This window comes from Callospermophilus lateralis, chromosome X (assembly GCF_048772815.1).
Source record: "Callospermophilus lateralis isolate mCalLat2 chromosome X, mCalLat2.hap1, whole genome shotgun sequence".
Classification (NCBI taxonomy): Eukaryota; Metazoa; Chordata; class Mammalia; order Rodentia; family Sciuridae; genus Callospermophilus; species Callospermophilus lateralis.
In genome coordinates, this window is record NC_135325.1 from 56344366 (window position 1) to 56363633 (window position 19268).

At 36.6% G+C, this 19268-nt stretch overlaps 1 protein-coding gene across 1 annotated transcript; it reads left to right on the plus strand.

The window, feature by feature from the left end:
• The first annotated feature begins 1297 nt into the window (after positions 1–1297).
• Positions 1298–2053, plus strand: LOC143411804 (uncharacterized). The gene has a single exon (XM_077107401.1). The coding sequence runs from the start codon at positions 1298–1300 to the stop codon at positions 2051–2053; it is 756 nt and encodes a 251-aa protein (XP_076963516.1).
• Positions 2054–19268: the final 17215 nt, after the last annotated feature.

Below are 19268 nucleotides of genomic sequence, written 5' to 3' on the forward strand. Positions count from 1 at the left end.
GAGTCGTTGTTTGACTTGCCCACTGTGTGAAATGATTTGCTGTGTGATGTTGTGATGCATAGAGTATCCCCAAAAAACCTATAAATCCTCACTGAACTCACTCCTTGGGACCACTGCACTGGAAACGGTTGTGAGTCCAGGCTCAAGCTTGCAATAAAGACTGTTGTGTGATTGCATTGGATTCAGCTCCTGGAGGTCTACAGGGGTCCCAGGACCCTGGCATTACAAATCTAATAGGTTGTTAATATCCATAACAAAAGGGGAAGAAGGAATAAGCTGATGCAAATGCAAGTTCCATTCTTCTTGAGCTGGTTCTTAGATGCTGCTGTGATCACCTGAGGACACTGGCCCAAGCTTCTTGGACTGAGCAGTTACTGTTTTCTCCAGCTCTCCAGTCTGTAGACAACCATTGTGGGACTATCCAGCATCTGATCCTGTAAGCCAATTTGAGAAATCTATTTTTTATAATCATTTAAATTCTGTTACTTCTTGTAGATAACCCTGACAATACAGTAATTAAGATTGTATGGAATTGGCATAAGGCCAGAAAAGAGGAATGATAAAACTCTCACATTTATGATTAGTTGATGAACTACAAAGACAAAGGTGCCGAGGTGATTCAAAGGAGAAAAGTATCTTTTTTTTTTTTTTTTTTTTTTTTGGTACCAGGGTTTGAATCCAAGGGTGCTTACCCACTGAGCCACTTCGCCAGCCCTTTTGAAAAATATTTTTCATTTCTGAGGCTGGCTTTGAACTCATGATCCTCCTGCCTCAGCCTCCCCAGCAGCTGGGATTACAGGCATGGGCCACCCCACTGGGGAAAGTGTCTTTTTAACAAAGGGTACTGGGATAACTGGACACCCACATGCTAAAGGATGAATTTAGACCCTCTACCCCACAAAATACACAAAACTTAAAATGAATTAAAAGACTAAATATAATGGCTAAAACTATAAAAATTTAGAAGAATATATAGGGGGAAATATCTTGACATTGGATTAGGTTACTTAGATATAACACAGAAGTCATACATGAGAAAGTAAAAATTGAATAAATTGAACTTCATCAAAGTTAAACCCTGTCTTTCAGAGAATACTGTCAAGAAAGCGAAAGAAGGGGAAGTGGAGAGGTAGTGGAGGCAGGAGTGAAGTCTCGCGATAAGAGGCAGTTGCCATAGTGGAGCCTTCAGACGTGCGTGTGTGCATGCGTGCGTGCGTGCGTCCATCTGTGTCTGAGGAGCCGCCATCAACGGTTCGCTGAGCGGTTTCTGCCCCTGGTAGAAACTAGCACCGTCGTTATGTCCCGCTACCAGCGCCCCCCCAACACTTCTCTTTTCGTCAGAAATGTGGCTGACTACACTAGATCTGAAGATTTATGGCGTGAATTTGGTCGTTTTGGTCCTATAGTCGATGTGTATGTTCCACTTGACTTTTATACTCGACGGCCAAGGGGATTTGCTTATGTTCAATTTGAGTATGTCCGTGATGCTGAAGATGCTTTACAAAATTTGGACAGAAAATGGATTTGTGGTCGTCAAGTCGAAATACAGTTTGCACAGGGGGATAGAAAAACACCAAATCAAATGAAAGCCAAGGAAGGAAGGAATGTGTACCGTTCTTCACGCTATGATGATTATGACAGATACAGACGTTCTAGAAGCCGAAGTTATGAAAGGAGGCGATCAAGAAGTCGGTCTTTTGATTACAACTATAGAAGATCTTATAGCCCCAAAAAGAGTAGACCTATTCGAAGACGACGGCGTAGCAGAAGCCATTCCGACAGCGATAGATTCAAACACCGAAATAGATCTTCTTCAACATCTACATCCAATTCAAGATCACGGTCCAAGTCCAAGCCCAAGAGAGAAACGAAGGCTAAATCACGTTCCAGGTCTGCATCTCGCACCAAAACTAGAGGCACCTCTAAAACTTATTCCAAAACAAAGTCTGGCGCAAGATATGAAAAAGAATCAAGGAAGAAAGAAAGACTTAGATCCAAATCTCAGTCAAGATCACAGTCTAGATCTAGGTCAAAATCTAGATCAAGGTCTTAGACTACTCCTAAGTCCATTGGCCACTGATGGTATAAACCATGATAAATTTTAGGCATGTATCATTTATTTACTCATAGTTTGGTATACTTAAAACATTGGGAACATAATGTTGCAATGATGCATAAAAATACGTGTTAGTTTTCCTTGTACCTGGCAATGGTTATAATTAAAATGATATGCTGTTGAGAAGCCACTCTTAAAGAGTCCAGTTTGTTTAATGTTATGGGCAGCTACCAAATTTGTATTGTTGATATTTTTTGTAAAGATTCTCATATTTTATGCTTGAAATTTTGGTGAAAAGATGTTGGTTGACCATAGTTTGCAGCATTGTTTTATTAAGAATAAACTTTCAATATCCACATTTGGTTAAACACAACATAGAAATATAGCTTGTTAATAAGATGGAATGATACAAAAGTGAAGTTGTAGCCACAGTACAACACTGACTGCTCAGATACATTTAGGTCCAGGGTGGACCTTTTTGTCTTATCAAAATGTCTATGCCTATGATAATAGTTTACTTATGATACAGTGTGTAATAATACTTTTGTTAACCCCACTGTCTTGGGGAATGATGCCCACTTGGTTAAGTAATATTTTCAGGGTAATAATTTTTGAATGAAACATGAAGCTTTCACTGCTTTTTTTTTTTCTGGTTTCTATGAAGGTTTGGAATATAATAATATCAGAAAAGCTCCCCTTAAAATTTGAGAAGGTCAATGATTACAAATATTTTTTAAGGGGAAAAGAATGTTCTTAATGTAGTTATTCTAAAATTAAGGAGCACTGTTCCTTGGATTTCTTATTTCTGTTAGGAGCAAGTAAATTGTTTCAAAGTAGGGGTGTTTGTGGGTATGTGTGTGTGTGTGCATGAATATTGTAAAAGAACTGAATTTTGATGCTTACAGCACTCAGTGTGTACATTTTTATCACAATTTCCCTACCTCATTATGGGGGAGATTTTCTCTTCACATGTCAGTTTATTTAACATGAGGCAAGTTGAAAGACAACACTCCCATTCTAAGTGAATGATTCTCTGGTGCCATGGAATTTTAAATAATTTGGGGAAAATGGTTAGTTTTAAGCAAGAGCCACCTCATGAGTTTTTGTTTATCAATGTCATACCTGACTAAAAGTGAGGAAGTAATACAGTTAACTATTTATAAATTCTAGCATTTCTCTGAATGATCATTTGGAGACGATAAAAAGTGACTTGAAAAGTCCAGTCACATTCAGAGTAAAAAGTTAGCATCTTTTGAAATCTCAGATTACATATATATGTGCTTACTTGCAGATATAAGTAAAAAGTATTGTGGGGAAACAATTCCTTTTTTCAATTTTGGTTTTAGAAATCTAGGTATAGCCTGTAAAGAACAAAAAGATGGTTTTTAAATACCGTTTGTGTGTTTAAAAGATTGATTCTACAACCTTTGTATATTTGATACTATTTCTTTCATTTCTTTACTATTTGAAGTTAATATAAAGTTCATGTTCTGCTATGCAATCATTTATATGCATGTTTCTTTAATTTTTTTAGATTTTCCTGAATGTATATTTTAAACAATAAAAAGTCTATTTAAAACTGTAGCAGTATTTGTAGTTTGAGCAAAGAGAAAAGTTGTGGGGTTAAACTTTGTATTTTCTTTCTTATAGAAGTTTCTGAAAAGATATTTTTATATGTTCTTTTAACAATTATTGTATACAATCTTTGAAAACATCAATGTTTGCATCAAAACAAGACACAGGTTATTTTATGCTTGTTGTAAATTAAGCAAATGTGCTATAATAAAAACAAAAGGAAGGAAAAAAGTGAAAAGAATATGGGAGAAAATAATTGCAAATCAAAAAGCTGGCATAGATATGCTTTATATCTAGAATAAAGTCATTTCTTCAACAATAAAAGGACATATGAGTGAAATTTTTATTTATTTTTATTTTTAAAAATATTTTTAGTTGTTTATGTACCTTTATTTTATTTATTTGAACGTGGTGCTGAGAATCTAACCAAGTGCCTCACGCATGCTAGGCAAGTGCGCTACCACTGAGCCACAACCCCCAACTCCATGAGTGAAATTTTTAAATGGGCAAATAGTTTACCCAAAGAAGATACATAAAAGGTCAGTAAGTGCATGAAAAGTGTTCAACATTGTTTAAAAAGTTAGTTTGTAAATTAGTAACAAAATGTCTTCCAATATATAGCAACCCAAAACCAAATTTCATCACTGCTTAATTCAACAAAGTTTTTAAGAAGACAATAAATCAAAACTACAATTTTGAGGTAGGGTATAAAACAAAAGGAGACAAACAGAAGGAAAATAGAAATTTAAATTTAATCTGAAAGCATTGTGTTAGGTTTCTCATAACTTCACTCTCCAAGCCAGTTCTTTCTCTAGTCCTGTAGCTTTCAAATTTCTGGGAAATTTTCCAATCTTTGCTCATAATCTTTTTTTAAAATCAGTGCTAGGGATTGAACCCTGGGCCTTGTACATGCTAGGCACATTCTCAACCACTGAGCTATATCCCTAGCTAAATTCACCCACTTATGAAAATTTCCTGTGTGGTTAATTAGCCCACTAATACATGAATAGTTAGAATATATTGAACAAAGGGAGATTTAAAAATCCCTATAATTTAGTATATTTTCCCAGAAACCTATCATATAGGGTATTTTCTCAATTTTATCAGTTAAGGAAGAAGATGTTACCATAAGGATCCTGAGAATTGCCAGGCCACCATAACCATCTTCGGATCATTGGACTGATAGCATCCCCACATACCTTTGTATAACCACCCCCTTATCAAGTCTCCTTTAAAAGAGTCTGAGCTGGGTGTAGTGGATCACACCTATAATCCGAGCAACTTGGGAGGTGAAGGCAGAAGTATTGCAAGCTCCAAGCCAGTCTCAGCAACTTAACAAGACCTTATCTAAAAAAAAAAAAAAAAAAAATTAAAAGGTCTGGGGATGTAGCTTAGTGGTAAAGCACCCCTGGGCTCAATCCCCAGTACCCCAAACAATAATGATAATAAATTAAGGAAGAGCCTGAGAAACCTGGAAGCATCTCTTACTCTAGAGATGGCCCACATTGTCCCTTGAATTCCTTGTTTTCTTAAATAAATCCTCACACCTCAATATATGATGTGTGCTGAAATTCTTTTCCATCATGTATATTAAGGACCCTGGTTTTCTTAGTCAGTGGTTCCCCTCTATGGGACCTCCTTGGCTAATTTCTGGTGATGTCACAACTTCACATCCAAAGGAATGGCTATAATATAAAGAAATGGAAAATCAAAAGTGATGTTGAGAAGGTGGAGAAATTGAAACTCTCATACATTGGCAACATTAATATTACAGATACTTTGGAAAACAGCTTGATGGTTCTTCAAAAAGTGAGCTATGAACCAGCAATTCTACTCATAGTCATATACCCAAGAGAATTGAAAGTATATGTCTACACAAAAACTTGTACAAGAATGCTCATGATAAGACTATTCGTAATATTCTCAAGTTGGAGAGAACGCAAATTTTTATTAGCTGATTAATGAATAAATAAACTGTGATATATTCATGTAATGGAATATTTTATTAGTAATAAAAATGAAGTATTGATACATGCTATAGCATATATGGTCCTTGAAAACGTTATCCTAAGTGACAGGATTCAAACAGAAATAATTCAGACATATTAAAGGATTCTATTTTTATGAAAAGTTCAAGATAGACAAATCTGGAGAGACAGAAAATAAATTACTGGCTTTCAGAGGCTGAGAGAAGGAAATGGGGAGTGGGATTTAATGCTTAATGGGTATGGGATTTTTTATTGAGGTGATAAAATGTGCTGAAATTAGAGAGTGGTGTTGGTTCCACAACTCTGCTCATATACTAAAAACCACTAAATTATTTACTTAAAAATAAATTAACAGCTGGGCAGAATGGTGCATGCCTGTAATCCTAGCAACTCAGGAGGTTGAAGCAGGATGATCACAAGTTAGAGGCCAGCCTCAGTAATTTAATGAAGTTCTAAGCAACTTAGCACTGTCTCCAAATTTAAAAAAATAAAAATTAAAATGGCTGAGGATGTAGCTCAGTGGTATAGCACTCCTGTGTTCAATCCTCAGTACCTAAAATTAAATTAAATTTTAAAAGAAAATAAACTGGGTGTGGTAGTGCACTCCTATAATCCCAGCAGCTCAGGAGGCTGAGGACGGAGGGTTGCAAGTTCCATATCAGCCTCAACACCTAATCAATTTAGTGAGAACTGTCTCAAAATTAAATAAATAAATAGATATATAGATAGATAATCCTGGGGATGTGGCTTAGTGGTTAAGCATCCCTGGGTTCAATCCCTAGTACCAAAATAAATAAATAAATAATAAGACAACCCCAGCATTCATACCTTACTGGAATCCCAATTAGAAAATTTATGTGAGGCTTCCTAGTTGCAGCAGCCACCAGCTACCAGCAATGGGCACTGAGCTTAGGGCTGCTGAGATTGAACCATTCAAGAAAGCAGCTGTGAATGGGTCTCTAACTTAGTTAGAATTTAATTTGCCTTTAAAAACCAGGCAAATAGTGTGTAACCGATGTGATTCTGCAATTTGTATTTGGGGTAAAAATGGGAGTTCAAAACCCAATTGAGTCAAATGTATGAAAGATGATATATCATGAGCTTTGTAATGTTTTGAACAATCAATAAAAAAAAAAAAAGGCAAATAGGAGATCCAACATGGCGGCGGGCACGGAGAGATCATGTCTCTGACCTCTTCAGCTGCGTGGGCATAGGGAGTTGTAAACCGTCTAAATGCTGTTTGCTCAGGATCACTAGGCAATGCTGAGCTGACATGGATCTGGGGCGAACAGTCTAGGCCTCTCAGAACACACACCGAGCGTGGATCGGCTGAATTCTAGCTCCCGTTCGCCTGCGTCTTGCAGACAAACCGCTGTGACTCAGCACTAAACGATCCCGCTGAAACAACTGGTCGGCCCTTCTGAACCTCCGGAGGTTAATACCAACGGAGCCTTCATAGGCAGTGGCCACAGGATTGAGACGGGGCTTGGGAGAGCCAGTCAGGATCCACCCATTGCATTGGTCACCCGGCAAAGGGAATGAACTGTCGCCATTTGCATGGGATACCACCATGGCAGAGAACCAGAATGCGGCAGAGGACATAACTTAATTGAAACCGGTGGCGACATGTGTGTAACCCCCTAGCCCTTCCTCTCCACACAGTGGGGAAACCTTAAGGGCCCCTTCCAGCTCTCCTGTGAGTGCTATAGTCAGACTGAGGGAATCAGGAGTGGCGCGGGACCCGCAGCGTGGAACCCCGGGCTACCGCTCCCACCAGTGCTGACAACTGAGGTCTCTTGCACCAGCTACCGGGGGCGTGGCTACCGGAGGGCAAGCAAAATTTGCTGAGGGTTCTCAGCCCCAAGGTCAAGAAACTTAGGGTCTGAGGGAATGGCAAACAGGGAGAGTGTGCCCAGTCGTTCAAGAAAATAGGGCTCCCGGGAGCAGCTGACTTGGCGTGTAGCCAGTATTGTGGTGAGCGTCACCCGAGAGTGGAGCCTGGCTTGAGGAAAAGTGGGGAAGTGACTAGACACAAGAGAAGGCCCTAGGCACTCAGGATAGGAGACCCGCCCAGTCTGGGAGGAGGAGCTGCTGCACAGTGATTGGTTCCCGCCTACTGAGAGGAGAAGCTTGGCCCAGTGGGCACAGCTCCACCTACTGGAAAAGAAGTTAATCAAACTCTAAGACTGTATTTATTATTACTATTATTATTATTATTATTTTAATTGTTTTTTCTTTCATTTTCATTTTTTGTTGTTGTTGTTGTTCTTTAACTTTTTTTAATGTTTTTAATTTTTTATTTTATTCTTATTATTTTCTTAAAAAAATTTTAATTTTCATTTTTTATTATCATTATTTTCTTTTTTTTAAATTTTTCTTTCTTCCCTTATTTTCTATTTTTTTTCTTTTGTCTTTTCATTTCTTTTCAATTTTCTTATTCCCCCTTCCTTGAATTCTACCTGCCTACCCTCATTCTCTTTAGTGACTTCTTCCCCTCCCTTCTAATATCTTTCCTCCCAAGCATCAAATAAATTTATAAGAGTAAACAGTAACCCAGCAATCAAACAGAACAAGAAGCAATATGAGCAGCATAAAAAAGCAAGGAAGAAAGGGAGTACAAACAATGAAGTACAGCCTAAATATTCAGGAGGACCTAGAGTCACCAGAAGAATGGTCATATAAAGAACTCAAGGAACACCTTAGACAGATGGAATGGAACCTTAAAGAGGATACGAGACAGCAAATTCAAACAGTAAAAGAACACATTGAAAATGAATTACATAAACAGATAAAAGAAGAAGTAAAGCATCTTTATCAGGAGATAGAGATTATAAAAAAAATCAAACAATAATTCTAGAAATGAAGGAAACGATAAACCAAATTAAAAACCTCAATTGAGAGTATCACTAACAGAGTGGAGCAAGTAGAAGCCAGAATGTCAGACAATGAAGACAAAATATATCATCTTGAAAAGAGTCTAGCCAACTCAGAAAGGCTGGTAAAAAATCATGAGAAAAACATCCAAGAGATATGGGACAATTTAAAAAAAATCAAACCTACAAGTCATCAGGATAGAGGAAGGTACAGAGATTCGAACCAAGGGAATGAGTAACCTTCTGAATGAAATAATTACAGAAAACTTTCCAGAAATAAAAAAGGAAATGGATATACAAATTGTAGATGCATTCCGGACACCGAGCATACAAAATCACAGTAGACCAACGCCAAGACACATTGTTATGAAGATATCCAATATACAGAACAAAGAAAAAATATTAAAAGCTACAAGAGAAAGGAGGCAGAATACATTCAGGGGTAAACCAATAAGGTTAACAACGGATTTTTTATCACAGACGCTGAAAGCAAGAAGATCCTGGAACAACGTATTTCAAACACTGAAAGACAATGGATGCCAACCAAGAATTTTCGATCTAGCAAAATTAAGCTTCAGGTACAACAACGAAATAAAAATCTTTCATGATAAACAAAAGTTAAAAGAATTTGCAGCCAGAAAACCAGCACTGCAAAGCATCTTGAGCAAAACACTACACAAGAAAAAAAAAAAAAAAAAAAAACAATAACCAAAACCAACAGTGGGAAGCACCTCAGTAAAGACAGAGGTCAGGGGGAAAGCTAATCATGCAGAAACAAACTAAATAAAAAAAAGATAAATAATCAAATATGGCTGGAAGTACAAACCATATATCAATAGTAACTCTAAACGTTAATGGCTTAAACTCTCCAATAAAGCGACATAAACTGGTAACATGGATTAAAAAAACAAATCCAACAATATGCTGCCTCCAGGAGACACATCTGATTGGAAAAGACATACACAGGCTGAAGGTGAAAGGTTGGGAAAAAAATATACCACGCACACGGTCCTCGTAAGCAAGCAGGGGTGGCCATCCTCATATTGAATAAAATCGACTTCATGAGTAAGTTAATCAAAAGGGATAAGGAAGAACATTATATACTGTTAAAAGGAACCATTCACCAACAAGACATAACAATTATCAATATTTATGCACCAAATAAGGGTGCTGCGACGTTCATAAAACAAACTCTCCTCAACTTCAAGAATCAAATAGACCACAACACAATAATCATGGGTGACTTCAACACACCTTTCTCACCATTGGACAGATCCTCCGAACAAACGTTGAATAAAGAAACTATAGAAGTCAATATCACAATCAATAACCTAGACTTAACTGACATATATAGAATATATCAACCATCATCAAGTGGATATACTTTTTTCTCAGTAGCACATGGATCCTTCTCAAAAAATAGACCATATATTATGCCATAGGGCAACCCTCAGTAAATATAAAGGGGTGGAAATAATACCATGCATTTTATCTGATCATAATGGAATGAAACTGGAAATCAATGATAAAAGAAGGAAGAAAAAATCCTACATCACATGGAAAATGAACAATATGTTACTGAATGATCAATGGGTTACAGAAGACATAAAGGAGGAAATCAAAAAATTCTTAGAGATAAATGAAAATACAGACACAACATATCGGAATCTATGGGACACAATGAAAGCAGTTTTAAGAGGGAAATTCATCGCCTGGAGGTCATTCCTCAAAAAAAGAAAAAAAACAACAAATAAATGAGCTCACACTTCATCTCAAAGCCCTAGAAAAGGAAGAGAACAACAACAGCAAATGCAGCAGAAGGCAAGAAATAATTAAAATCAGAGCGGAAATCAACGAAATTGAAACAAAAGAAACTATTGAAAAAATTGACAAAACTAAAAGTTGGTTCTTTGAAAAAATAAATAAGATCGACAGACCCTTAGCCATGCTAATGAAGAGAAGAAGAGAGAGAACTCAAATTACTAACATACGGGATGAAAAAGGCAATATCACAACAGATGCTACAGAAATACAGAAGACAATTAGAAATTATTTTGAAAACCTATATTCCAATAAAATAGAAGATAGTGAAGACATCGATAAATTTCTTAAGTCATATGATTTGCCCAGACTGAGTCAGGAGGATACGCACAATTTGAACAGACCAATATCAATGGATGAAATAGAAGAAGCAATCAAAAGACTACCAACCAAGAAAAGCCCAGGACCGGATGGGTATACAGCAGAGTTTTACAAGACCTTTAAAGAAGAATCAATACCAATACTTTTCAAGTTATTTCAGGAAATAGAAAAAGAGGGAGCTCTTCCAAATTCATTCTATGAGGCCAACATCACCCTGATTCTGAAACCAGACAAAGACACCTCAAAGAAAGAAAACTACAGACCAATATCTCTAATGAACCTATATGCAAAAATCCTCAATAAAATTCTGGCAAATCAGATACAAAAGCACATCAAAAAAACTGTGCACCATGACCAAGTGGGATTCATCCCTGGGATGCAAGGATGGTTCAATATACGGAAATCAATAAATGTTATTCACCACATCAATAGACTCAAAGATAAGAACCATATGATCATCTCAATAGACGCAGAAAAAGCATTCGACAAAGTACAGCATCCTTTATGTTCAAAACATTAGAAAAACTCGGGATAACAGGAACTTACCTCAACATTGTAAAAGCTATCTATGCTAAGACTCAGGCTAGCATCATTCTGAATGGAGAAAAATTGAAGGCATTCCCTCTAAAATCTGGAACAAGACAGGGATGCCTCTATCACCACTTCTATTCAATATAGTTCTCGAAACATGGCCAGAGCAATTAGACAGACGAAAGAAATTAAAGGCATAAAAATAGGAGAAGAAGAACTTAAATTATCACTATTTGCAAACGACACGATTCTATACCTAGAAGACACAAAAGGGTCTACAAAGAAACTACTAGAACTAATAAATGAATTCAGCAAAGTGGCAGGATATAAAATCAACATGCATAAATCAAAGGCATTTTTGTATATCAGCGACAAAACTTCTGAAATGGAAATGAGGAAAAATACCCCATTCACAATATCCTCAAAAAAAAATAACATACTTGGGAATCAACCTAACGAAAGAGGTGAAAGATTTATACAATGAAAACTACAGAACCCTAAAGAGAGAAATAGAAGAAGATCTTAGAAGAAGGAAAAATATACCCTGTTCATGGATAGGCAGAACTAACATCATCAAAATGGCGATATTACCAAAAGTTCTCTATAGGTTTAATGCAATGCCAATCAAAATCCCAAAGGCATTTCTTGTAGAAATAGATAAAGCAATCATGAAATTCATATGGAAAAATAAAAGACCCAGAATAGCAAAAGCAACTCTAAGCAGGAAGTGTGAATCAGGCGGCATAGCAATACCAGATTTCAAACTATACTACAGAACAATAGTAACAAAAACAGCATGGTACTGGTACCAAAATAGGCGGGTGGACCAATGGTACAGAATAGAGGACACAGAGACTAATCCACAAAGTTACAACTATCTTATATTTGATAAAGGGGCTAAAAGCATGCAATGGAGGAAGGATAGCATCTTCAACAAATGGTGCTGGGAAAACTGGAAATCCATATGCAACAAAATGAAACTGAATCCCCTTTTCTCGCCATGCACAAAAGTTAACTCAAAATGGATCAAGGACCTTGATATCAAATCAGAGACTATGCGTCTGATAGAAGAAAAAGTTGGCTCCGATCTACATATTGTGGGGTCGGGCTCCAAATTCCTCAATAGGACACCCATAGCACAAGAGTTAATAACAAGAATCAACAAATGGGACTTACTTAAACTAAAAAGTTTTTTCTCAGCAAGAGAAACAATAAGAGAGGTAAATAGGGAGCCTACATCATGGGAACAAATTTTTACTCCTCACACTTCAGATAGAGCCCTAATATCCAGAGTATACAAAGAACTCAAAAAATTAAACAATAAGATAACAAATAACCCAATCAACAAATGGGCCAAAGACCTGACCAGACACTTCTCAGAGGAGGACATACAATCAATCAACAAGTACATGAAAAAATGCTCACCATCTCTAGCGGTCAGAGAAATGCAAATCAAAACCACCCTAAGATACCATCTCACTCCAGTAAGATCGGCAGCCATTTACGAAGTCAAACAACAACAAGTGCTGGCGAAGATGTGGGGAAAAGGGTACTCTTGTACATTGCTGGTGAGACTGCAAATTGGTGCGGCCAATTTGGAAAGCAGTATGGAGATTCCTGGGAAAGCTGGGAATGGAACCACCATTTGACCCAGCTATTGCCCTTCTCGGACTATTCCCTGAAGGCCTCAAAAGAGCGTACTACAGGGATACTGCCACATTGATATTCATAGCAGCACAATTCACAGTAGCTAGACTGTGGAACCAACCCAGATGCCCTTCAATAGATGAATGGATAAAAAAAAAATGTGGCATCTATACACAATGGAGTATTACTCTGCACTAAAAAATGACAAAATCATGGAATTTGCAGGGAAATGGATGGCATTAGAGCAGATTATGCTAAGTGAAGCTAGCCAATCCCTAAAAAACAAATGCCAAATGTCTTCTTTGATATAATGAGAGCAACTAAGAACAGAGCAGGTAGGAAGAGCAGGAGGAAAAGATTAACATTAAACAGAGACATGAGGTGGGAGGGAAAGGGAAAGAAAAGGGAAATTGCATGGAAATGGAGGGAGACCCTCATTGTTATACAAAATTACATATAAGAGGTTGTGAGGGGAAGGGGAAAATAAACAAGGAGAGAAATGAATTACAGTAGATGGGGTAGAGAGAGAAGATGGGAGGGGAGGGGAGGGGGATAGTAGAGGATAGGAAAGGTAGCAGAATACAACAGTTACTAATATGGCATTATGTAAAAATGTGGATGTGTAACCGATGTGATTCTGCAATCTGTATTTGGGGTAAAAATGGGAGTTCATAACCCACATGAATCTAATGCATGAAATATGATATGTCAAGAGCTTTGTAATGTTTTGAACAACCAATTTAAAAAAAGGAAAAAAAAAACCAGGCAAAAAAAAAAAAGAAAATTTATGTGAAAAAAATTCATCACATTTATGCAAAAGTTGGAAATTTGAACAATAACTATAAATTTGATTATATTAAAATTATTTTATTTTCTATGGGTTATGATTGCACCATTGTTATACTTTTAATTATTCATATTTTCCTTTTTATGCTTTTCTTTATTTGTAGATGGATACAATACCTTTATTTTGTTTATTTATCTTTTTTTATTTGGTGCTGAGGATCAAACCTGGTGCTTCACATGAGCTAGGCGAGCATTGTGCCACTGAGCCACAGCCACATCCCCTAATTATTCATGTTTTATACATATGTGCTGAAATATAGATTAAAAGTGGAATTTGTTTCAAATGATATGGGAAGACCGGTGTGATTCTACATCATGTACAACCAGAAGAATGAGAAGTTAAACTCCATTTATTTATGATGTGTCAAAATGCATTCTATTGTCTAATAACTAATTAGAACAAATATAAAAATTTTGAAAAAACAAATGTGGGACCAAAATCTGTATCAAACGAAAGTGGCAATAATCTTTCAAACAGAAAAAAAAATGATATGGGAAGAGAAAGGAGTAGGAGCATGGTTTGGGCCTGGGTTGCTATGGGTTGATGAAAGTTGGGTCTCTGTCATAGGTAGGTATATCAGGGTTTTTAAATTTTTATTTTATATCCTATTTTTGTGTGTGTTCTGAAATTCTGTCTGAAATTATCTTATGACAAAATAAAAGCCCATTTCCTTAAATTGCTACATTGTTGTATGTGAGGGAAGCGGAAGACAAGGTGCTTTTTTTTAACAAAAAGTAAGATTATAGGTATTCAAACCAGCAGGTCTTTTCAGTGCTATGGGCAGAACCGAAGCCACAAATATCATGAGTGAGATATCTGAACTGCCATGTGGAACACTAAAGTTTAAGAGAAAAGGAAAAAAGTATATCTTCAATGATCAGAAGACAGCAGCTTTCCTATTTTTTGGCCTCTGGGGAAACTGATAAATATACCTGTAAAAGGACTTTATTTGGTCTTTTGGTCTCTACTGTAGGTTGTTTCTGGACCACCATCTTTGGACCTTCTCTAATTCATGTTTATTTTCTCTCTCTCCTTCTCTTTAATTTTTTCAAGAATCCATGATATACATTTGTTTCTGCAACTTCCAGTTTCCACTTATCAGTGGATCTTTAACATCTTCGATATCATTGTTTTGTTTATATAATAGCATTTCAAGGTAGAGGATAGGAACCACATCACCAAAAAGATGAACCTTCCTTCCCTCCAATGTTCATCTTTCCTTTCTTCAAGCTATCTGAACTAAACACAGAATTTAAGTCAGTACAGATGTACTTGCTTACACAATTGCAGCCTCCAGACAATTCCCCCGTCTACAACCATTCTAACTAGATTTTGCTTTTAAGTCTTTTTCACAATAGAAATTCTAAAGCTACCAATAAAACAGGTTAGGTGGGCTGGAAAATTATCATCACATTTACCTATGACTCACATTGTCCTAATCCAAACACCTATGAGCATATCATACTATCTCCTGACAGTCAAATTTTCAATTAGTGACCTTTTGGCTTGCTATTTAGTAACTCTGGCTTCCACAGAATACATCAACGGGTTTCTCGCTAATAAGGTTAAATTATCCTACATCTTTCCTGGGGATAAAATTACTTCTTAACTTTTGTGTTTTTCCATTTTAACATAAAAATTATTTTTAAGAGAATGGTTGTGATTTTTAAGTATTAATGGAATTAGTGTTTGGGCATTAGTCATAACAATATAAAGTCTTCCCAAGAACAACAGTGTAATTTTTACTTATTATCCATGTGTTTTTGTATCCTTAGAAGCAAAATGTACACTCAACCAACATTATTACAGTCTTCAACTACTAATGGGATCATTATTTTTGTTTGTTTGGATCATAAACCCATAGTAATAATTGGATTGCAAATTTAGTCACAATAGTTCTAGAATTATTAAGTATGTCCTTTAAGCTTATTTTGAATAACAAACATAATCACAGAATACCTATAAACATACTAATACTCTTTTCAGAAAAGAAGTCTGTCCTTGTAGGAACCAGGCTTTTTGACAAAGTTATTGTCAAAATAAAGTTGAGAGTCATGATCTGAAGTTGAAAGTCCATTTATCTTGGCCTGGAAGAAGCAGGGACCGACCTCAGGCCTGCTCTTCCACACAGATATATGACCTCTGATCCTCACCATGAAGACAGGTAGATTCACTGAGTTAGAACAGAAACAAAGTATGGAAAGCTAACGCTATGGCCAAGCCCTCAGTGGAGTCCCCCATCAAGTACAGCAGGATCAGAAACAAGAGCTGATTCTAGCCACAGAATGCTCTGGAATTCTTTTTAGCAAGACTCCCAACTCCATATAAATGAGGAAACTCAACCAGGAAGACTGCAACTCACAGAGGAAAGTTCCAAGTAAAGAAGGTTGGGAACATGGTCCCTCCTCTACTCTAGTTCCTTTGGAAGCCATTGAAAATTGCTTTGGGTCATTAACCACTTCTCACACCATGATCACAAAGATGGGAGGCCAAATTTGTGGAAGAAAAGGATGAGCTCTCATTCTATATTCTGGTGTTCCTTATATCTCCTAAAACAGGGGCTTTTATGGGGAATTGAAAAGAAAAGTTGGAGAAAGTGATCACTTTAACCTAGCTCCTTATTCCTATCTCATTATTAAACTGTACCTGGCTGATGCTAATTAGTTCTCTGCCTGAGTCTAGTAAACTGCCTAGTATATGAGTCCATCTAATATTACCAAGCTACTATTTTTGTAAAGCAACTCCTATGTACCCTAGTACCATCTAAATATGATTGTCATAACAACCTGTGAAGAGTTTATCTAAGCTTCATTTTACAAAGGAACAAACCAAGGATAAGGAATTTGCTCAAGGACAAATAAACTTGAATTTGAATCAAGACATGACTTATCTGCTATGTCTCTAGGACTGAAGTCCTAAATTTTTCTTTGCCAATCCTATCCCCCCATTTCCAACTATTCCTTATTGTACTTCCAATTATCACTTATTTATATTGCAATCACCTATCAAAATTTTCAATCTCAAATAGAGATTTTTGTCTACTTGTTTTGCAAGCTACTAGAAGATGTATAATTTATCTCTTATTAGCCATTTCTTCTGCAATATCTAATTTGTTATAGATGGTTTATGAACCATTTCTTCTATAATATCTAACTTGATATTGAACCTCTCTGTTGAGCTATTTCAGTTTTTATAATTTTCCTTTTCTAAAATTCCCATCTGCTTTTAATTTTTTTTTCAGAACTGAGGATTGAACCTAGGTCTTGCACATGCTAGGCAAGTGCTCTACCACTGAGCTATATTCACAACCCACCTCATCTGCATTTTATGATTTTTTTAACTTGTTATTTTTAGATATACATGAAAATAGAGTGTATTTTGACACATTATTCAAACATGGAGTGTAACTTATTCTAATTAGGATCCCATGCTTGTAGTTGTACATAATGTGACGTTTCACTGGTCATGTACTTATATATGAACATAAGAAAATTATGTCTGATTCATTCTGCTGTCTTTCCTAGTCTTATCTGCATTTTTAAATAGATTTCAGCTATCTTGGATTTTCCCTCAGTTTATCTATATTTTTTTTTCTTTTTCTTATTCTCTCAAGCCACAAGACACTACCCAAAACTTTGTTGGTTTCTTTACAACCCACAGCAGCCCTCTGACTTGTGTCTATTTTCAGACTCTTCCATACCCCAAAGCAGCAAATATTCCCAGAGAAAAAGTGGATATAAAAATATTAGCTCACCTCCCTGTAATTTATTGTTTCACCACAATATTGGCTTGTATCATTTCAGATGTTTTAGCATCTATCCAATACCTTTAAACATATTTGTTTGTCACCGTTTTTACTTTTAGGTGGCTTTTCTTGTTATTCTTGGTAGCATCATTTGTCTACTCTAAGTTATATTGAAAAGTGTAAAGAAGGCAGTAAAAAGACCATCGAAGTTCTGCCAAAAATTTTGGGATAGAAAGTTATTGAATTCTATTTGATTGCTTTTCAATGTATTGTTTTTAAAAACAAAAGTTCAAAATATTATTTTTTTCATTTTGAAAAGAAGAAGTGACTTACTTCTTTTGGACATGATAAAGTATGGAATAACTTACAGCTCACTGGCTTAATCTCTTTCTCTCTATTTCTCTCCCCCATCTCTCATCTCTCTCTCTTCTCTCTTCTCTTTCTCTTCTCTCTCTCTCCTCTCTTCTTCTTCTCCTTCTCCTTCTCCTTCTCCTTCTCCTTCTCCTTCTCCTTCTCCTTCTCCTTCTCCTTCTCCTTCTCCTTCTCCTTCTCCTTCTTCTTCTTCTTCTTCTTCTTCTTCTTCTTCTTTCTCTCTCTCTCTCTCTCTCTCTCTCTCTCTCTCTCTCTCTCTCTCTCTCATGTAAGGGCATAAACAGAAGGCAGTCATCTGTCCCTAAGCCAAGAAAAGAGCCTTCATCAGAACCCAACCATGCTGGCACCCTGATCTCAGAATTCTCACTGTCAAGAACTGCAAGAAATAAGTGTCTTACTGTTTAATCTCCTAGTCTATGGTATTTTTGTTATAGCAACCAAACACACAAAAACAACCCCTCCACAGAATTGCCAGAAGAAGACTTATATCATAATTTAAAACTTTTTTGATAAACTAAAGATTGCCTTGTGGATAAACTGGTAAAATATGAAACTACAAGGTCACTCAAGTGCTTATGTAATTGGTTAAATGAGGTACCCAAAGGAGGCAACGGACTTATGGCAATTTTTACAGTCTTTTATTTAGCTATTTGTGAGGAATATATTTACATAAGACTTGAATAAAGACAGGAAAGAAATATCTAGCCAGGTGTGGTGGTGCATGCCTGTAATTCCAGTGACTCGGGGGGCTCAGGCAGGAGGATCTCAAGTTTAAATCCAGACTCAGCAACTTAGCAAGACCCTGAGCAACTTAGTGAGACCCTGTCTCAAAATAAAATATAAAAAGGGCTGGGAATGTTACGCAGGGGTTAAGCACCCCTGGGTTCAATCCCTGTTACCAAAAAAAAAAAAAAAAGGAAAAAAGAAAGTCCAGAATATCTAGAATATCTGCATGTGACATGAATTTGAGACAAGAAACTGGAATAGACATCAGAAAACATTTTCCAAACAGTGGAAAGAAGACTGTTTACACCTTTTTTGAAATGAGCACATTTAACATAGATAAATGTCAAGCCTGGCAACTAGATTCATATCTAGAAAAGGGAAGCCTAGAAAAGAGCATTACTACATATGCAAGCAGCCTGGGAGCCTCCTTGCTCTTTTGTGAACATGTCAAGCATAGTTCTTAAGGCTTTTGTACATGATATTTCTTCTGCCTTAGGCCTGGAGAAGACTCAGTGGGAATGTTTCTGTTTCATGCTTCTATCACAGAACTCAGGAAGCATACAATGGTCTATGTAGACCCTGGGACAGAAGTAAGATCATAAGATGGAGTGATTTTAACTCAATAGAAGTAAAAACTTCATGATGTCTACGAATGGACTGAATTGGAATAAATTACATTCTATACCTGTATAATTATGTCAAAATGAACCCCAGTATTATATATAACTATAGGGGCTGGGGCTGTGGCTCAGTGGTAGAGTGCTTG

Excerpts from the sequence above, each read along its gene's own strand:
- LOC143411804 (XM_077107401.1), top strand. The coding sequence starts at position 1,298 with ATGTCCCGCTACCAGCGCCCCCCCAACACTTCTCTTTTCGTCAGAAAT.